At 37.0% G+C, this 21,224-nt stretch overlaps 1 protein-coding gene across 1 annotated transcript in view; it reads right to left on the minus strand.

Moving 5' to 3' along the window:
• Positions 1-21,224, minus strand: part of NEB (nebulin) — a 241,876-nt gene that overhangs the window by 127,972 nt on the left and 92,680 nt on the right. The window contains exons 64-76 of the mRNA XM_034954281.3: positions 20,266-20,577; positions 17,747-17,950; positions 17,319-17,423; positions 16,141-16,248; positions 14,141-14,452; positions 13,620-13,823; positions 12,151-12,255; positions 7,532-7,639; positions 6,090-6,401; positions 4,913-5,116; positions 4,011-4,115; positions 2,648-2,755; positions 923-1,234 (exon numbers count right to left, since the gene is read on the minus strand). Coding sequence (XP_034810172.2) covers positions 923-1,234; positions 2,648-2,755; positions 4,011-4,115; positions 4,913-5,116; positions 6,090-6,401; positions 7,532-7,639; positions 12,151-12,255; positions 13,620-13,823; positions 14,141-14,452; positions 16,141-16,248; positions 17,319-17,423; positions 17,747-17,950; positions 20,266-20,577 — 2,499 coding nt within the window. The remainder of the gene's footprint in view (positions 1-922; positions 1,235-2,647; positions 2,756-4,010; positions 4,116-4,912; positions 5,117-6,089; positions 6,402-7,531; positions 7,640-12,150; positions 12,256-13,619; positions 13,824-14,140; positions 14,453-16,140; positions 16,249-17,318; positions 17,424-17,746; positions 17,951-20,265; positions 20,578-21,224) is intronic.

Genomic DNA, 21,224 nt, shown 5'->3' on the forward strand with positions numbered 1-21,224 from the left:
ACAAAATTATAATGCAATTGATTCATTTGGAAAATTAGCTTGTTTAGAACAGGAATTCTTAACCTGGCATCAGTGAACTTGGATAGAAAAAATATGTAACATCTTCATTTTCATTAACCTCTAACTGAAATATAGCATTTTATCCATTGTAAGTATAAGCAATATATTACAGTAGTATTGACACTACACCTGACTTTGTCAGCTATAGAAATCTCAAATCTTTTTATGTCCTATTATAGTTTGATATAGTTTGACTCTGCATCTTCATCCAGATCTCATGTTGAATTGTAATCCTCAATGTTGGAGGAGGGGCCTGGTGGGAGGTGATTGGACTTCCCCCTTGCTGTTCTCGTGATAGTGAGTGAATTCTCATGAGATCTGGGTGCTTAAAAGTGTGTAGCACTTCCCCCTTTGCTCTCTCTCTCCTGCTCCACCATGTGAAGATGTGCCTGCTTCCCCTTCACCTTCCACCATGATTGTAAGTTTCCTGAGGCCTTCCCAGCCATGCTCTGGTACAGCCCATGGAAATGTAAGTCAATTAAACCTCTTTTCTTCATAAATTACCCAGTCTTAGGTAGTTCTTTATAGCACTGTGAGAACAGACTAGTACAGAGTTGTTGCTGATGTCTTAAAGTATTTATGCTCATCACTTCTTTGAAATTAGTTATTACAGTCACCACTAGAATTTTTTACTTAATGTGTTAATGAAAAGCACATTACAGGTTTGGTTTAATACTTTGATAATGATATTTCAATATGATTGGTTTCTTTTGAAACTAAATACATACTTTATTTTGTGCATTTCAGAACATTATCCTAAAGAGGTGTCTGTAGGTTTCACCAGACTGTGGAAAGATTCCATGGCACAAAAGAGTTAGAATGCTTTTCTAAACCATTACTGAAGAATATTAGAGCCACTCACATCACTCTGCAGGTCATAGGCCTTCCGAGCCTGAATGACGTCATTCTGATCAGGCAGGCAGGTCCATTCATGCAGGGGATGCTTGTAGTCTATGTCGCTTACAAGGATCTGACACTTCTTGGCCAGCACCACCCCCAGCATGTCCACTGGGCTGCTGAACTTGGTCTTCCACTTCTCAAACTCCTTCTTGTACTCCCTGTCACTCTGGATCTTGGCCGCATGGATGGACCACATCATCTTCGGGTCATCCTTAATGTTCCGGGCCCCAATATGGTGGCCAAGCTGTTTGCGGTAGCCTTCCTTGTACTTGTACTAAAAAATAGAGATATGAGTATAATGACAAGAACATCTTATATAATCATGTTTCATAGGTTCACATTCACATTGTTTCTTTTTCTTTTCCCCAACACTATCATGAAGGAGAAAAGTGAATATCATCAACCCTATTTTTAAAAGTCAAAACCTGAACCTAGCAGGGGTTTAGTGATTTGCACAGTCACACCACAAGCAGGTGGCAGCATGAGCCTAGAATGAAGAGCTTCTCATTCCTAATATTTTTCCTCCTTATTATACCACACTGCTCAGTTTACATTTGATTCCTTAACAAGTAGAGGTAAATATATTGTACAATCTGATGGAGCATAACAATCTGATGGAAAATAACAGTTATTTTCCCAAAACTGTTTGACATTAAGAATATTTTAGAATAGTTCCCTTATTAGAACTTATAATAGACTTCTCAGTCAAGGATATGTGTTACATTTAGATAGAGTTTATGTGTCACCAGGAAATGGCTCTCTTATCAGCCTGTCAACATCACTGAACTTTCACTATGAGTCAGTTTATCTACCTTGAAGATTCCAGAATAACACATTATGGTCCATTCCACCATGGTGTGGGCTTCTCCAGCTTAACAGCAAGAAAAGTTTTGATAATAGGGTGTGTGTCCTTAACCTTGGCAAAATAAACTTCTAAATTGATTGAGATCTGTTTCAGATACTTTTTAGTTTACAGAAGAAATGAAGCATATGTCTAAGGCATGAGGCCCTTCCAGAAGAGGGAAAGTCTGGATTTGAGTCCTAAGGAGGCTTGTTACAGAATGAGGACACTGGCCACCCTTAGGAGGTGTTTCACATGTGAAGGAAAGGAGTAGAGAAGAGGCAAGCGGGTGCTGAGAAAAAGCTCTGCTTACTTTGCCACTTGTTCTTGTGTCCAGTGAGGGACATCTCACCAATTAGGAGTTACAAAGGACAAAACAAATCTCTAAGACATATCCATCTAGTTTTCTTTTAATGCAAGAATAAATAGAAGTAGTAAGGAAGAGTTTACATGTATATTGGCTGTTTCTCACATATTATTTAAAGGGAATAAATTAATCCCTTTAATTTCACAAACATCTAGGTCAACTGCTGCTCAATTATTTATTTATTTTTTTTGAAGACGGAGTGTTCAATTTCTGAAGCTCAAAAATATGAACCCATTTTTGGTGTCCGTAAAACACTTTTTAAAAAATAGTATGTCTCTAGTTTTGATTGATTGGTGAGTATAATGGGTCTAGAATTTTGTGCTTTTCTTTTTTTCCATTTACAATTTTGTATAGGGGAAAATCACTAAAGGGAATTGAGACTTATAGGGGTAACTAAATTTCTGGCAAGAAAAACTCTAAAAGCTTCTATCTGTCAACATCTTTGAATAAGAAATGGCTTTTCCAAAACATCCACTTACGTCACTAGCAATATCTCTTGAAGCCTTGGCTGCTTGGATTGGAATGGCATCCAGACGCAAGTCATAGCCTTCCTTCTTGGACTCTTCCAAAGCAAGTTTATAGAGTTTCTGTAGAAAAGAAAGTCATTACTTATTTACTCCTTCCATAAAAAGTGAAGCTGTTCATTATTAGTTTTTCTTTGTCCTCATTTAAACTTCAGAAATAATTCACAAAGTCAATCATTAGGGTGGGTTTATAGATAGCTTTGCCTCATGGGTGCTTAGGATTTTTAAGGCACATGTTCCAAACATTGGGATTTTATTGACTTGTAAATTTCAACAAAAAAATGTGGGGAAAAAATCAACATTTGGTTGGCAAAATTTTATTTGCCAAACAAGCAGATGTAAAAAAAAAAAATTATTTACTGGCCGGGTGTGGTGGCTCACGCCTGTAATCCCAGCACTTTGGGAGGCTGAGATGGGTGGATCACCTGAGGTCATGAGTTTGAGAAGAGACCAGCCTGGCCAACATGGTGAAATCCCATCTCCACTAAAAATACAATAATTAACTGGGCATGGTAGCATGCACCTGCAATCCCAGTTACTCGGGAGGCTGAGGCAGGAGAATTGCTTGAACCCAGGAGGCAGAGGTTGCAGTGAGCCAAAATTGTGCCACTGCACTCCAGCCTGGGTGACAGAGTGAAACTATGTCTCAAACATAACAAAACAAAACAAAACAGTATTTATTATTGTCATCATAATATAAAAGACACAGCATCTTAACACAAAAGAAGGATAAAAAACAAGGACAATATTTTAAAATGTACTCTATTCTGTTTTATGAAAAACTCAATGCATTGTGCTTATTTTTTCTTATTTTGCTGTGGACTATTATCTCGGACAGTGATTCATCTATGGACCTGGGATTTCAGGATCATTGCCCTTTTGAAAATGTTGGTTCTGGCAGAAATGCCTGGAAAAATGTTAACATCAAATGATTATCAGAGCATACTGGAGCAGCAAAATAATATGCGGCTTACTAACTCATCAGATTCCAACCCAGTCCTTGCCTACTTGCTAGCTGCTGAATAAAATAATGACTTGATATCCACAGTGACCTGTAGGGGAAGGTTTTAAAAGTATAATTCCTATGGGAATATTTATTCATAATCATTCAATTCCTGATAACCTGTTAATAAAATGGTAGCCTACTTTGTGGACCCACCACAAAGCTCAAAATTGAATCAAGTGAGAACTATCTCTTCTACTGAAAATGGTAGTTTGTAGTATGTGTAGTAAATTAGTCAAAACCTTTTCCTAAGGAAACAGCTACAGTGGTTCATTTTTGCCTTTCTGTTCATTACAAGATCAACAGTTTACTTACATCACTGTAGTTTATTCGATTGAGTTTGGCTAACATGATTTCTGGTGTATCAGGCATGACATGAATAGTTTTCTTGTCATTGTCCCAGGCTTCAGTATATAAGCGCTACAAAAAAAAAAAGAGAGAGAGAGAAAAATTATTTTGGTGTTCACAGATATTATTGTTTTGATTATGTGCCAGTCATCTCTCTTGTATGCAAGGTAGAAATAAAATTATTAAAGCTGCATAAATTCCTTACCTTTGTTTCTTATTAAAAGTCTTTCAATAATCTGTTAAAGGACTTATCGGTTATGAAAAGTATAATTGGATTGAAGTATTTAAAATAATTTATAGGAAAGAGTTATAGCACACAGTATTTTTTTTTTTTTGACAACCTACTAATCCAATCAGAAGCACACAGTACTTTAGGCTGGGTACGGTGGCTTACACCTGTAATCCCAGCACTTTGGGAGGCCGAGATGGGTGGATCACCTGAGGTCAGGAGTTTGAGACCAGCCTTCAACATGGTGAAACCCTGTCTCTACTGAAAATACAAAAATTAGCTGGGTGTGGTGGCAGGCTCCTGTAATCCCAGCTACTTGGGAGGCTGAGGCAAGAGAATTGCTTGAACCCAGGAGGTGGAGGTTGCAGTGAGCCAAGATCGTGCCATTGCACTCCAGCCTGGGCGACGAGAACGAAACTTAGTCTCAAAAAACAAAACAAACAAACAAAAGCACACAGTACTTTTAACAATGGTTTAATATTTTGAAGTATCACTAAGTAACTATGGTATTATAGTGGAAAAATCATTTAAGAAGGTATCATAATGCTTATTATTATCTTTAAAATGCAATAATATATCAGAATTTTTAAATTGTTCTGTGGTAACTTTCGGTATCTAACAGTGAGGATTGAAGACTCACCTTATTCATGTTTAAAGCATTGTTTTTTGCCAGCACCTGCTCCGGACTGTCCATTATACTGGTAAATTTCAGCGTTTCTGGACGCTGACGGTAGATAGTATCACTAAGTAATTCTCCAGCTCTCTTGGCCCTAACAACTTCCAAGGAATCAATTGGAACCCAGCCAATGCCTTTCATCCATTCAAGGTCTGACTTATACAAATTCTGCAGATCAACAGATAAGAAACAGATTTATTAATTAGTGTTTCAGATTCATAGTTACAAAACGTGTTATCCTAGAGAAACACAAAAATACCGATGAATAGTTAAGGTTCCTAGCATAGTCATTCACTCACTCACACACATTATTGAATCCTAAGCGTATTTTTTTTTTCTGAGCGTTTTTTTGGTACAGAGGAGTACAGCAAGAATGATAAAAGATCTTCTTTTAAAGTAAAAGACATGGTCCTGCCTATGATAGTATTACAAGATTTTTACACAGAAGCATGCTTTTTTAGCCTTGGAAAATGTAGTCTAATAGCTCCAAATAAAACCACACACTGAGACTGATGGTGTGTGAGTACTGCAGTCAAAAAATTCTCACTTTTATTTCCATCTTCAAAAATCACAAAACTTCAAGTGTATAAAGGAAATGTGATGTTACAGAGATATGTTTGGTATTTCCTTAATTATTCATTTTATTTTACTCTCAACAGGACATGCTGAATGTTGATAAGTATTAGATGACTGGTTTCGAAAAACATAAGAATGATAGAATTTTCCCATCAGTAAGTATAAAATGTAAATTAAAGTAATTTAGCATAATATGCTTTCCCTCTATCTCCCTACTGCCCTCTGCCAACAAACACACACATTTTTTTACTTCCTTAGCCAAAAGTTTGCAGTGATATATTTTTAAGGGCTAAGTTTCATCTGATTCAAACAAAGGAAGCCTGAATCCCTAGGAAGATTTATACCTGTTTAGAACTGATAATATTTACTTTGTTTCCTCTCCTACAGAGAACTTTTGGAGAAGAAAACAAATTGTAGTACCTCCAATGGGAAACTCCTTTCAGACATTTAATTGTAAATTGTTTGAAATATACAAACAAATTGCAGTTCATTGGCACTAGTCAGAACTCACAGACACGTTTCAGATCCGCTTTTAACATGCAGAGCTAACATCAAGGAAACTTACGTCACTCTGGAGGTCATAGGCTTTCCGTGCATGAATGATGTCATTCTGGTCGGGCAGGCAGATCCATTCATGCAGAGGATGTTTATAGTCCACATCGCTGACCAAGGTCTGACACTTCTTGGCCAAAACGATACCAAGCATGTCCACTGGGCTGCTGTACCTTGTCTTGTATTTCTCAAAATCTTTCTTGTACTCACGGTCACTCTGCACTTTGGCAATGTGGAGGGACCACATTATCTTGGGGTCATCGTGTACTGCTCGGGCGCCAATGTGGTGACCCAACTGTTTACGATATGCTTCTTTGTATTTGTACTGAAAGAGAGAATCCAGTAAAAAGGAAGCACAAAGGGCTATTCCCTGTTGTTCTTTCTGTGGTGGTGCTTTCTATGAAATCTTTAAGGCAACAGAGGAGTTTCACTGGTCATGCTGCTGTAACGCCACATATTGGACTGTTGTGCTCATTGGCACATGTCCACAGAATAACCCCACAATGGTTCCTTTATATATGCTAGAGAATCATATGTTGGCAAAAAATGATAAAAAGTGAATACTGAAATGAAGAGTCCAATTACAGTAATAAACCATGACGGTGTCTCAGAAATCCATCATGTGAGTGAGCCTATTTAAGAACACACCTGGGGCGTATGTTTACATGGATCATTAAAATTTTCTAGCATAGTCTGAGAAGTAATTTCCTCTTCACAATTGATTTGGGAGGAATAGTTTTTAAATGGACAATTTCTGTTATTTAATAGGTAGAGAGTTTAAGTTTCACAAGATGAAAATTCTGGAAATCTGTTGTACAATAATATGAATATACTGAACCCCACCAAACAGTATACTTGAAAATGGTTAAGATGGTAAATTTTATTATATATATATGTATGTGTATATATACATATATATATATATATATTTAACCAGAATTTAAACATTTAAAAACCTATAAAAATGAACAATTTTACTACTCTTGGATTAATTTTTAAGATGTCCAGGGATCTGATGTTTTCATTTTTAGGGTAAAGAAATATTGGTTCTGTGCACCACATAGAAAGAAGACTTTGTCTTTCCATGTTCATTTTCAAGTGATGGGGCAAACTCAGTTAAGCCTGCTTCTTTTCTGGCATCTTTGCCTTGAGTGTGTTCCAAGGAAGTTCCTGAGGTTTTGTGAGTAGCTCAGCATACACACATCTAGCTTTAATCGAGGCACTCACTCCTATTGAGCAAAGACCAAAAATAAGGAGTCAAATGAGCCACATTCCAGTCTAGGCTATGCCTCTGTGATGCTTGTGATCTTGGGCAAGTTATCTGTATCTCAAGCCTCAGTATATTTGCCTATGCACTGAAGGGAGTTAAGGTGGATGATGACCAAAGAGACATCCAGCTGTATTCTGTGTGGCTGGCATGATGGTAAGAAATGTTAGGACTTGATCAGCTCTTACATCACTGGCAATATCCCGAGAGGCCTTGGCAGCCACAATGGGAATGGCATCACTTCTCAAGTCATAGCCTTCTTTCTTGGCTTCTTCCATGGCCTGACGATAGAGGCTCTGAGGAAAGAAGGAGTAGCTTTTAAATATAGAATTCACATTCACTCAAAAAGTATATTTTCTGCCAAAGGAAGACCACTTTTGGATGCAAAACTACATGAGTATGTTCAGCCTTAAATCAGAAAAAGAACTCTTTCTTTTACTTTCTGTTTACCCTTGGATATTTATTTAAATGAAAATTTCACATTCAGCAAGTTTTAACATCACAACCTCTCTTTGCACAAATCTTTTACACGTTATACATTAAATGAACACCTCTTAATGTGTTTAGATTGTTCACCATTTGCCCTTTTCATGAAACAATCAAGAAATGTTGATTTATTTAACTCCAAATTTGAATTGGGAACATCTTTACTAGCAGAGAACAGTATCATATAATAACATATAATAATACTACCACTAGGAGGATGTGTCCATAATCAAATTTAGTGCTGAACTAAAGATGTGTCATTCTTTCTGAATCTCTCTGTTAATGATGATTTGCTCCCTATTATTTCATCAACTGCTGCAAGTTGTTCGCGGACATGAGGGTAGCAGGTACCAAAGATTTAGGAGTCAAAACTGCAAAACTGATAAAATTCTATTTATTAACTTCTTCTGTGAATTGAGAAAGCACCACCACTGTTCAATTTCTGTGGCAGGACAGACATGCACAGAAGACAAAACACAAATGTTCCATGGAAGTGTCATTTGAGAACCACGCATTAAACAAATCATATATACCAATGGCTTTTAGCCCTTTCTGTGAACCAGTGATAAAAATTTTGACTGATTCTGTATCCTCTTAATGAAAAATTTTAAGTAATTGCCAACATCGGTATTCAATAAATCAAAACAAGATAAATATACAGTTTGATAATAATTTTTAAACATAAAAAGTAAAAATTTATTGGATCTCTTAATGAGACTTATAGGATCTCATGGTGGTTTGATTACAAAGTTTTGATGGGCAATAATGAATTAAGTTGTCTGGTAGAGTTTTGGGGGGTCTTTTTTATTGTTATTTTTTGTTTTTTGAGACAGTCTCACTCTGTCGCCCAGGCTGGAGTGCAGTGGCACAATCTCGGCTCACTGCCTCCCAGGTTCAAGCGATTCTCGTGCCTCAGCCACCCAAGTAGCTGGGATTACAGGTGTGTGCCACCATGCCCAGCTAATTTTTGTATTCTTTAGTAGAGATGGGTGTTGCTGATCTCAAACTCTTGAACTCAAGTGATCCCTCCTGCCTCAGCCTCCCAAATTGCTGGGATTTCAGGCATGAGCCACTGCACCCAGCCATGTTTGGTAAAGTTTCGTTTTAATACTTTCAGACATGCATCATAGTAACTACTAGGATGAATATGACTATTTTTCTTTAAAAAATGAAATCTTTATATTATCACAGTTAGTCAAATATTTTAATGTATGTTTTAATATTTTAAAATGTATACTTTCCACCTTTTGCAAAACTTCAAACTTACAGAAAATTGCAAGAATGCTACAATGAATACCAACTATCCAATTTATTAACATTTTTGCCATATTTGCTTTCTCTAGCTCTCTCTTTATGTGTTTGTGTATTTCTTCATTTTACTTATTATTATTATTTTCAATTGTTGAACTGATTAAGAGAAAATTGTACACATCATGGCCTTCATCCTTGAATACTTTACCATGTATCTCCTAAGAATAAAGATATTTTTATATAACGACAGTATATGTATCAGACTCAGGAAATTTAATATTGATACAGTATTATTGTCTAGTATTATTCTCTTTTACTATCAAATATACAGTGAATATTCAAATTTCATCAAATGTCCCAATAATTTCCTTTATAGCAATGTTGCTTTTCTATCCAGAATTCAGTTCAAGAGAATGAGTAGCATTTAGTTCTCTAGTTTGTTTCTTCACCTTTAAACCATGCCTTTTTTGTTTTAACATGAGAGAAGAGTGATTATGAAAGAAGTGGGATGCCACTCAAGCTGTAGGGGCATTCTTGGGCAGATAATTTAGAAGAGTGTATGTATGGAAGTTGAAGCTACGTTAACTGATTTACTTAAAACGATCCATGCCAGTTTACCCCTTGGAAAGCCTTTGTGTAACCTCAAGTATGGTAGGTAGCTGAGGTTTGAAAGCAGCTCATCTATATCCAAATACAGCCTTTAGATCAATCTATGATTGAACAATTTAATCTTTAATTTCACTTTCCCCCTTTCCTCTTTTAAGAGGTTTATTGAGTTAGATAAAGCAGACACAGTACCAGTACATAGTTCTGGAAAAGAATTTAGAAATAATGTATGGCTTTAAGGGAAAAACTACAAAGATTTACAGTTCTATAAAGCTTTATCATCCCTCTACTTTATACTGTTCAGTGTACTTTTCATTGCTGAGCCTGTGTAAAGACAAAATCTTAAACATAAGGAAAATCCCTAAAAAGTGTGATACAAATAATTAAACTTCATTTTTATGCCCCATTCTCAAATTAGATTGAATTAAGGATACTGGACTAGTATCTGGATTTTAAATATGCTACAGATGCATTTAATATTTTTTAATATTTTTAATGACTTAAGACTCTTACAGGGTCACTATTATGTTTATAAAGTGGATTATTAAGATGTGTCAGTTTATAGTCTTTTCAAGATGAGATTTTATAAGAAAAAGCTAAAGTAAAAATAAGAATCAATTTAATATCTTTGAGATAAATTCCAGAGGGAATCTGTTTTTCTTCAAAATTTCTAGGAATGTTTCTTTTGAAACTGGAAGGTCAAATACTTTATTTATTACGTTTTTTCTTTAAGAATAAATGTTCATATTTTTAAAATGGTATAAGTGGGAAAAAATGTGCTTCAATCATCTCATGGCTTCAGGCCAAAAAAATAGAGTTCTTTAATTCTTTCAGCATTTAAAAAAGATGCAGTGCTTCAAAGGAGAGAACACTTTTAGCTATCATCAGGGATGTATTTTAAAGCTTGTTACTTAAGAGAACTAAAATAAGTAAATGAGAATTTAAGAGGAAAAAAACAGATGTGTTTGTTTTGTTTTACATTTATGCAATGAAGGAACCACGGGCAATGGGTTGAGAAGAAATTCTAGTGGGCCATTCTGAAATGTGATCTTAGATTCCTCAGAGAATCAACATCATTATGCAATTTTATTTTTATTTATTTGTATGTATTCATGGGGGATGAGTGCAATTTTGCTACATTAATATATTGCACTGTGGTGAAGTCAAAGCCTTCAATGCATGATCATGCAATTTTAAAGAAAGTAAATCCAGCTGAAAATTTTAGAATTAAAAAATAGCCCAATATCCTTGCAGCAGTCTGAAAAAAAAATCTACTTCAGTTCCCCTAATGTAAACAAATGAGAGAGGATTAAGAGCTTCATTATAATCTGGAATAGAAACTAACTTCATCTGCCTTGGATAAAATAAACCTCCTGGGAGAAGATAATCCAACTGAGAAGCTCTGTGGCCAAGAGAAAATGGCCCATTCAAAAGTGACTGAAGCCAAGGCCAATCAAATATCTATAATCAGGCTTGTCCTTTGGTCTGTTTTATAATGCTGGAGAAAGTGAAATCATACCCTCTCCATTTTTTAAGGCTACATTATTATAGGCAAAAGTAATTATTATGGGTAAAGTAATAAATTTGGTCATCTTAAAAATTAGTACTTAAATTTTTCAGTGCTCTCAAACTGAAGACAACTCTGCCTTCCTTTTTTTCTAAAAAAAAATGAAGACACATAGACATGTTTAAAAAATTAGTATCCTTCTTGAATCAACCATATAAATTTTTGTCTTTGGCAAGAACAATTGAGCAAGACGCTATTTATGCAGCAGTATTTCTGGACTGCAAAGATATGCAATGACAAGTTTAGCAAGGCTGAAGATAGTTCATAAAAGAATGTATTTTATTGTTCTCAGGCAATTTGAAATGGGTGAATTTAAGAATTCTCATTTCAGTTCTTGTAAATAAAGCTCAAGTTATTTTGAGCACATTAAATACATCTAATTTTCATGGTGACTTGAGCATAAAGGAGAGACATTAAAGTTTATTAAACAAATACTTTGCACCAGGCTTCACACTGGGCATGTTAAATATTTTACCTCATTTAGTCATTCTTTAAAAATTCTTTAAGGTAAGCATTTTAATCCTATTTTACAGATGAGGTAATTGAAGAAAATAAACTTGCCACACAAATTTTGAAGCAAGTACTAATTTGATGAATAGCAAGAATTATTTTTAATGAAAATTATGTTTTAGTCATTAATAGTTGACTTGAGATATTTTTTCCCTCCTGAAATGAAGATATTTTTGTGTCTGTCTATCTATCTGTCTGTCTAATCTATCTACCTTTCTATCTGCCTATTTTTTAATACAATAATATGTATATTCAAGGTAGGGTAAATGGCATAAAAAGCCAACTAAGCTAACTGGCTTACATGAGGATTAATTTCGTAATTCTCACATTCCTACGTCGGCAACAATCAATGTGGCCAGACCAAAGAAATAAAACAAATGATCTTACCTCACTATAATTTATTTTATTTTGTCTTGCCAACATGATTTCAGGTGTATCAGGCATAATATGGACTTGGGTCTTGTCTTTGTCCCAGGCTTCTGTGTATAAGCGCTGTGAAGGATAAAAAGGTTAATGAATTAGAAAAACAGTTTGTTGTAAACAGGAGTTTTCAATTAAGACACCATGACAAAGTTGAGAGCCAGCTTTCTTGCTGTCTGTTCCATGTATGTTAATATTCTTTTCAACCTCTTTGATTTTACAAGACATTTATTGTAACAAAATATAAATGTATACTAAGATATGAAAAGAAAAAAATATGTATACATATAATCAAACACACACACACATATACACACCCACGTGTGTGTGTTTGGTAACCAGGTCACTCCCACCCCAATTAAATAAAAAGCAAGTATTTCCCAAGCATATATTCACATCCATATCTGTACTATGACTATATTAACAAATCCTTCCCATGATTTTATTTGTTTGATGCTGTTTGTTGTTAGTTTATTAGCTGCAAATGTACCTGTATGTGCTATCTCTAGATTTCTTTTTGATAAATGTTATGAAGATTTGCATCTTTCTTTTTTTTTTTTTTATGAGACAGAGTTTCACTCTCTTGCCCAGGCTGGAATGTAGTGGTACAGTCACAGCTCACTGCAGCCTCAACCTCTCCAGGCTCAGGTGATCCTCCCACCTCAGCCTCCCAAGTACCTAAGACTAGAGGTGCGTGTCACCACACCCGGCTAACTTTTGTATTTTTTGTAGAGACAGGGTTTCAACATGCTGCCCAGGCTAATCTCAAACTGCTGAGCTCAAGTGATCTGCCCACCTCAGCCTCCCAAAAGTGTTGAGATTACAGGTGTGAGACACCATGCCCGGCTTGCATCTTTCTTGTTTGCTCTGCGCTTACCTAAATAAGTACTCAGCAAGAAAGAAACCATACCAAATCATATCTAACTAACTCTTATAGACTTCAAACAATTTGAACCCAAAATAGCTGTCCCATTCTTTTTTTTTTTTTTGAGACGGAATCTCGCTCTGTCGCCCAGGCTGGAGTGCAGTGGCGCGATCTCAGCTCACTACGAGCTCCGCCTCCCAGGTTCACACCATTCTCCTGCCTCAGCCTCTTGAGTAGCTGGGACTACAGGCGTCTGCCACCATGCCCGGCTAATTTTTTGTATTTTTAGTAGAGACAGGGTTTCACCGTGGTCTCGATCTCCTGACCTCATGATCCGCCTGCCTTGGCCTCCCAAAGAGCTGTGCCATTCTTAACTCTGGCTATTTCACAAGAGATGTCAAAGCAGAAATGCTCCCATATATTGTTATCTAACAGAATAGAGAATTCAACTGAATCACTATACATTGGATAGCAATTTAATTGGATTTAAAAAAGAGACTAACTTAATTAACAATAGGTATCTTAAATGATATATAGCCCTGTCTTATTTTCCTACAAATTGGGGGCTCACCTTGTTCATATTGAGAGCATTGTTCTTGGCCAGCACCTGCTCTAGAGAGTCAGTCACACTGGTAAATTTCAGCTTGTCCGGAGGCTGGCGGTAGATGTTATCACTCAGTATTTCAGCAGCTCTCTTGCACTTGACCACATCCATAGACCCAGTGGGGACCCAGCCAATGCCTCTCAGCCACTGGAGATCAGATTTGTAAATGTTCTGGAGAGATTAAACACAAAAGCGAGTATTACTGAAGTTGTTTTAACATGATTTCAAAAATAATAAAATAACACTAGAAAGCTTGGATAGTCAAATTTCATGTATACGTTCTTCAATATATGAAGGCCAAATTGAACACAGTCTCAGGTATTACTTTCTTTCTCTCCAAAAAAAGTAAGGGGAAGAGTTGCCTAAAAAATGAGCAGAGAGAAGAAGTGTCATCCCTTCTGAAGGTTCTACCTAATGCTAGACCACTGTCTCAGTATTTCTATGAATTACTATTATGAGCACAGTTACCATGGATCTTAATTACTCACATCGCTCTGGAGGTCATAGGCCTGCCGAGCATGGATGACATCATTCTGGTCGGGCAGGCACGTCCACTCGTGCAGGTAGTTCTTGTAGTCCACATCGCTGACTAAGGTCTGGCACTTCTTGGCTAACACCACTCCCAGCATGTCCACTGGGCTGCTGAACTTGGTCTTCCACTTCTCAAAGTCCTTCTTATACTCCCTGTCACTCTGGATCTTGGCCACATGCATGGACCACATCATCTTGGGGTCATCTTCAATGTTCCGGGCTCCAATGTGGTGGCCGAGCTGCTTGCGGTAACCATCTTTGTATTTGTACTGAAATAAAGGTGGTCATTTCAAAAATAAAAATGAATAGAAAGGCTTAGAAGCCTCATTAATTTAAAACTTTATTATTTTAAAATTGCTAATTCTTGCAGAATAATGAAAGAATCTGCATATCAGTTTATCTCCTCATCCTAAATTCTTATTAGACTCTACAGCACTAATCTAATGGGCAGTAGTCTAATGCGAAGTCTCATAAATAGTCTAACAGCAACAGTCTAATGGGAATAGTCCAGTGGGAAGACAGGCCAAACTACATGGTCCTATGGCTTGTAGACGTTAAGTTTCTGAAAATAAAGGAAGCAACACTTTCCGGAAGATCATTCGGTACTGTGTACTGCCATTTCTTCATCTTGGGCCCATGAAATCACTAACCCAGAAATTTTACATATGATTTTGAGACTGCTATTCATGAGTCCACAGATACCATTTTATCCCTCCATCCAACACACCCACACTCCTTCCCAAATCCAGCTCTGCTGGGGCACTTGACTCCCTGAAGTGGTCTGGATTACATTCCCATACTACAAGCCCTGCTCTGTTGGAGATCAAATTTGACTGAGGTTTGTTTGGGATTCCTCAAGTGAAAAATGGAATATGTATCTACAAAAAAGCATTTTGTTGTTGGTGGTGGTAAGGGCAAACTGGATATTTTCTCCCTATTTCAGACAACAGACCACACCAATCCCAACAAATATTTACAGAAGTCCGAATTTTCAGCTGGGCATAGTGGCTTATGCCTGTAATCCCAGCACTTTGGGAAGCCAAGGGAGGCGGATCGCCTGAGGTCAGGAGTTTGAGACCAGCCCAGCCAACATGGTGCAACCCTGTCTCTACTAAAAATACAAAAAATACTAAATACTAAAAAAAAATTAGCCAAGTGTGGTGGCTGGTGCCTGTAATCCCAGTTACTTGGGAGGCTGAGGCAGGAGAATCACTTGAACCCGGGAGGCGGAGGTTGCAGAGAGCCAAGATCACACCATTGCACTCTAGCCTGGGCAACAAGAGTGAGACTCTGAGACTCTGTCTCAAACAAACAAACAAACAAACAAAAACAAAAGAAAAGAAGAAGTCTGAATTTTCCACCAAAGAACCCACCTCTTTCAGAGATGGCAGGAGGAGAAATTAGGTTCACCATTTTCTTGTTTTCCTCGTCTTTGTCTTTCTGTTTTCATTTTAAAAGAACTCAAAAGGAAGCATTTAAGATAATTTTCCAAAAAAAAAAATGAGTTGGCAAAAACACAGAGCAGATTTGGGGAAAGGTGGATTTTCCTAGACTTGGTTCTATCAGCTCTTCTTCTGATATTGAACCAATACATGTAACTAAGTTATTTTTTAACACCTCTTTTGCCATTTTCTATTTTCTGTGAGGCTCCATGCTCAAAATATGGAGATGAATTTCTCATAATTGTAGATATGAAAAATTATAGAATCACATCCAATTTTATACTGGATTGAAGTATACTGGTTTAGGTTACCCCCTTCCTACCTGGGACATAGATACTGAAGTCTTCCGAAGCTTAAAATATGAGTTTTTTCAAATGAAAAACTTTGAATTTGAATTTGATTTAGAAAAACAAGCCAATAAATGTGCTTAAACTGGCCCCCAAATGTTATAATAGTAATAATCCTGCCTCCCCACTTCATCCATCCATGTAAATATCTAGGGTGTTGCTACTCACATCACTGATAATGTCCCTGGAGGCCTTGGCAGCCACGATGGGGATGGCGTCACTTCGCAAGTCGTAGCCTTTCTTTTTTGCTTCTTCATTGGCAAGTTTGTATAGAGTCTATGAAAAGAAAGGCAAAGAGTTAAAGCAAAAGGTTTGACATCAACAATTCAGAGATTATTAAGTGACTTGTATCCTAAAATTTAAAAAAGGATAGGAACTGGAGACAATTCAAGTTTCTGGCAATAGTGGAAAACAAATAAATTATATTCTACCAAAAATACTATACAGCGTTAGAAATAAATGGGATATATCAATGAACATTAATATATAGTGATATATTAACCTATTATATATCATTATAGATTAATATGCTATACATAGATCAATATGATATACATATCAGCATAGATCAATACAATCTAGTAATACAGATTGATGAGCAAAGCAGCAATCCAAACATACCACTAAGTGAAAAAAAATGGTAGAACAATGTTTAATATCTATCTATAAGTATAAAAATATATTTTTATTCATTTTTATTACCTACAATTTGTATGACAATCATATTTTATAATGTTTAAAAGACAAATAAGAAAAATTAAAATATAACAAAATATAGTTAACAACCATAATCACAACTTTCTAAATTTTGGTTGTATCATATTAATAAACCACGTGTCTATAAAATTGCATTTTACTTTTAAAAAAGTCAGTAATCAATGTTGTTGATAGAGAACACTTCTTCCTTATGCCTAAGGTTTTCTTTCTATAGACAAAGCTCAGTTATTTTAACTGAGGCCTTTTCTGCCCCTTTACTCTCTCTGCCCTGGAAAGGTGCAGTGATTTACTGATGTATCTAATTGGTAGGGATGGAATTAGTGGGCATGCATATTTTGGCAGAAATAATGGGCCAGTATTTTATCTGACAATCCTCTGAAGTGTCTAAAATACTACTCAGTACCACTGACTCACACTGGAAATCACCACGAACAGAAAAGACATTGTGACTTCAGTTTGCCAGTGGAATCCCATAAAATGTAATATTTAACCCAGAGATGAAAGGTTGGATGGGTGGAGTGTTAAATGAAAGAGCCACATGCACCATGACAGCTGAGGCCCAAGAATCTCCACAAAACTAAGTATAGACACCACCACCACAACATAGCACCACAGATTTTTGCTCCTACCTCACTGTAGTTGATTTTGTTCTGCCTTGCCAACATAATCTCTGGTGTATCAGGCATTATGTGAATTTGAGTCTTGTCTTTGTCCCAGGCCTCTGTGTATAAACGCTATAAAAGAAGATAAGATGCTGACTAAAAATCATTTGAAATAGAAATGACAAAAAGTTCATTTATAACTGTTATTACTGACCTAATTAGGAAAAATAAGCCAGACTTGAATATAAAGTATTCTACTGGAAGTGTGAGTCTTATTACCAGTTATCAAGATTGAAACTTGGAATAATCAAAATTATTTAGAGGATTTCAAGCATGTAATTTAAAAGGTAAAAATGCGACCCCACGCCTTCATAGATAATTTAGACTCCATTAGTCATTAAAGTATAATAACATCTTCTGGCATCTTGGAGAAGCTTAAGGCAGCTAGGACTCACCTTATTCATGTTGAGAGCATTGTTCTTGGCCAGCACCTGCTCTAGAGAATCAGTCACACTGGTAAATTTCAGCTTGTCCGGAGGCTGGCGGTAGATGTTATCACTCAGTATTTCGGTAGCTCTCTTGCACTTGACCACATCCATAGACCCAATGGGGACCCAGCCAATGCCTCTCAGCCACTGGAGATCTGACTTGTAAATATTCTGAGCAGAGGAAAAAAGTCAAAAACTCTTCATCAAGACCACAATATTTAGGGTAAATATGCAAATAGAATCAGTAATAAAGTGCAATTCTGTTTTCTATTCGTAGAAAACAAGCTCGTTGTATAAGGCAAACTAAAAGAATTATGCTCAAAAATGACCCAGAAATATCTCCTAGCCATAATAAAAAGTTATCAAACATTTCAGGTTATTAGGAGAGGAGTGATCCCAAGTAATATCTTCTGTCAGTTGGTTCAGTGAACATTATCACAATTATAACATCCCTATGCAGGGAAGAATACCAACCCAGAGTGACAGAAACCACACCCGTGCCCAACATCAGGCCCTTAGTGAATCAATTTTAGGCCTAGGCAAATGGAACACTCTGAAGCCATTAAAAGCTTCACTGTTGAAGAATATTTATGACATGTAGAAATGTCATTAATACAATATGAAATTTTAAAGTAGCACATAAAACAATGTGGGTAGATAAATTACATGAATAAGAGTGGGTTTTTCTAGTGGTTGGATTGTTTTGGATTCTTATTCCCTGCGATGTATTCTTCTATACATTTCAAAATATCTGTAATGCCTTTAAAAACACAGTTAAAATATAATAGTGCTGTAGAACCCCTGAAGCCCTGAGATCTTCAACAGCTGTAACTCTGTCCAAGATTCAGGGCAATAAAATTTAATTATTTATTTATTAAATGGACAATTTCATTGTGGAGGGCCCCAGTCTCTTCTTCACCAAGTCCTCAGGATGGAAGCACAGACACCTATATAAAATCATATTGACATATTTTTCTCACTTTATTAAAAAATTTTTTTTTGCTGAAGGTTTTTATATACCCATTAAATATTCATAACTGCTTCACAATCATAGTTTTGAATCTTTGTTTGGCTCATTGGAAAGATTTCACCTGTCACAGAAACTAAGTAGAAAATAAAAAAACTTGTATTTTGTAGTCTAGACAAAAAAAAAAAAAAACTATTAGAATTAGCCTGTGCTGACTAGTTATTGCCCCACAAACAACAATAGCAAGAATGAAAACAGGACAGGTGTGGGGGTCCACGCCTGTAACTCCAGCACTTTGGGATGCTGAGGGGGGCAGACCACCTGAGGTCAGGAGTTGGAGACCAGCCTGGCCAATATGGCGAAACCCCATCTCCACTAAAAATACAAAAAATTAGTGGGGCAGGGAGGCAGCAGCCTGTAATTCCAGCTGCAGGGAGGCTGAAGCATGAGAATCACTTGAACCCGGGAGGCGAAGGTTGCAGTAATCCGAGATCACGCCACTGCACTCCAGCCTGGGCGACAGAGGGAGACTCTGTCTCAGAAAAAAAAAAATTAAAAAAGAATGAAAACAATAACAGTTTATACCTCCGGAATGCTTTTTAACTTTCAAATACTTCCCACATTATGAAGGTCATATCACAGGGTGAGGAAGGTAATCCAGAGAAGGTGCCCAACAAATAGACAGATGGTAAGCAATCTGTCAATGTTGTCGTTGTATGGGTGACATCAACCCTTTTAAACTATCTTTTCTGTGCAGGCAAAGCCTTTCTTTTTGGAAAGAATTGCAAAACACAGGGTTCTGTATGTCAGAAGCTACAGAACAGACGTGGGAGTTTTCTCAGGTAGGCTGTAAGTTTTTAGGAACAACCAATTAATGTATAATTATTACAAATTAGTTTTAGTCTCCAAAACTTGCTAGTGCTTTAATTCCTTCAAAGTTTATAAAATACATAGTGCAGGAAATGTGCCTCTCATATCCAGATTTGAGATAGTGTATCTGCTTCCAATAGGTAGTAGGCTCTGTCATTACCATGTGGCTCCTCCATAGACAGCCAGGCTAAGAGGAAGTGTCTGTGAAACAGTCCAGTAGTGTACAGACACAGAGACTTCTTTTATTTCATAAGCATAATATTTAGTGTTGCAGTAGGCATTAGAATTCAATAATTCTTTGGTTTGCAAAGAAGCCAAAAACAAATTCCACAGTAATTTCTTTTTAAAGTAAAAACGTTTCTTCCTTCCTTAAAAGAATAAATGTCTCCCTCTAGTGGACCCTGAATTCTAATGTTACTTAATTCCCATTTTGTTTTTATAAGACCAAGTCCACTTTGTAAATTTTACTTTCTTATGAAGTCTATTAGTGTATTCATAATAAAGCAATAAAATTGTATTCTGATTTAAATCTTATTCATGGACCAATCAGTCTTAACTTGAGTAAGTCAATGGATTGTATATAAAGGATAATTTTCACATAGTTTAAATTATTTCTATGCACAGCTCCATTTATAGATGCTGTACTCACGTCACTCTGGAGGTCATAGGCCTGCCGAGCATGGATGACATCGCTCTGGTCGGGCAGGCATGTCCACTCGTGCAGGTAGTTCTTGTAGTCCACGTCACTGACTAAGGTCTGGCACTTCTTGGCCAGCACCACCCCCAGCATGTCCACTGGGCTGCTGAACTTGGTCTTCCACTTCTCAAAGTCCTTTTTGTACTCCCTGTCACTCTGGATCTTGGCTACGTGCATGGACCACATCATCTTGGGGTCATCTTCAATGTTCCGGGCTCCAATATGGTGGCCAAGTTGCTTGCGGTAACCATCTTTATATTTGTACTAAAATGAAAATGCACAAATCAGGTTTTTATTGTAACCCCTTAGAGGCCACAAGTCTGTGCAAAATCAACTTGCTTACATCATACTTCAACTGACTTCTGTTAACAAGTACTAACTCAAGCCAGTATCCTGGCTTTCATCCTGGAAGCCCTTACAGAGGTAGAAAAATAGATGGAATTCTTGTAATTGTAGTGTATACCCCAAATCACCTACAGCCTGGTACTAAGGGATACCTCTGAAAACAAGAAGTGCATATGTGGGGAAAAGGTCACCTGTGGAAGTCAGGGAGAGAACATTTGAACCAGGGAACCTGTAGAATTGGATTCTATACACTAAAAGCATGTCAGGAAGAGGGTGCACTTGGTAGAATGGTGTCTTTGATAAACAGTAAAATGAGGCTGGGCACGGTGGCTCACGCCTGTAATCCTAGCACTTTGGGAGGTCAAGGCAGGTGGATCACGAGGTCAGGAGATCAAGACCATCCTGGCTAATATGGTGAAACCTCGTCTCTACTAAAAATACAAAAAATTAGCCGGGCGTGGTGGTGGGCGCCTGTAGTCCCAGCTACTTGGGAGGCTGAGGCAGGAGAATGGCATGAACCCAGCAGGCAGAGCTTGCAGTGACCCAAGATTACGCCACTGCACTCC

Source organism: Pan paniscus, chromosome 13, assembly GCF_029289425.2.
Source record: "Pan paniscus chromosome 13, NHGRI_mPanPan1-v2.0_pri, whole genome shotgun sequence".
NCBI lineage: Eukaryota > Metazoa > Chordata > Mammalia > Primates > Hominidae > Pan > Pan paniscus.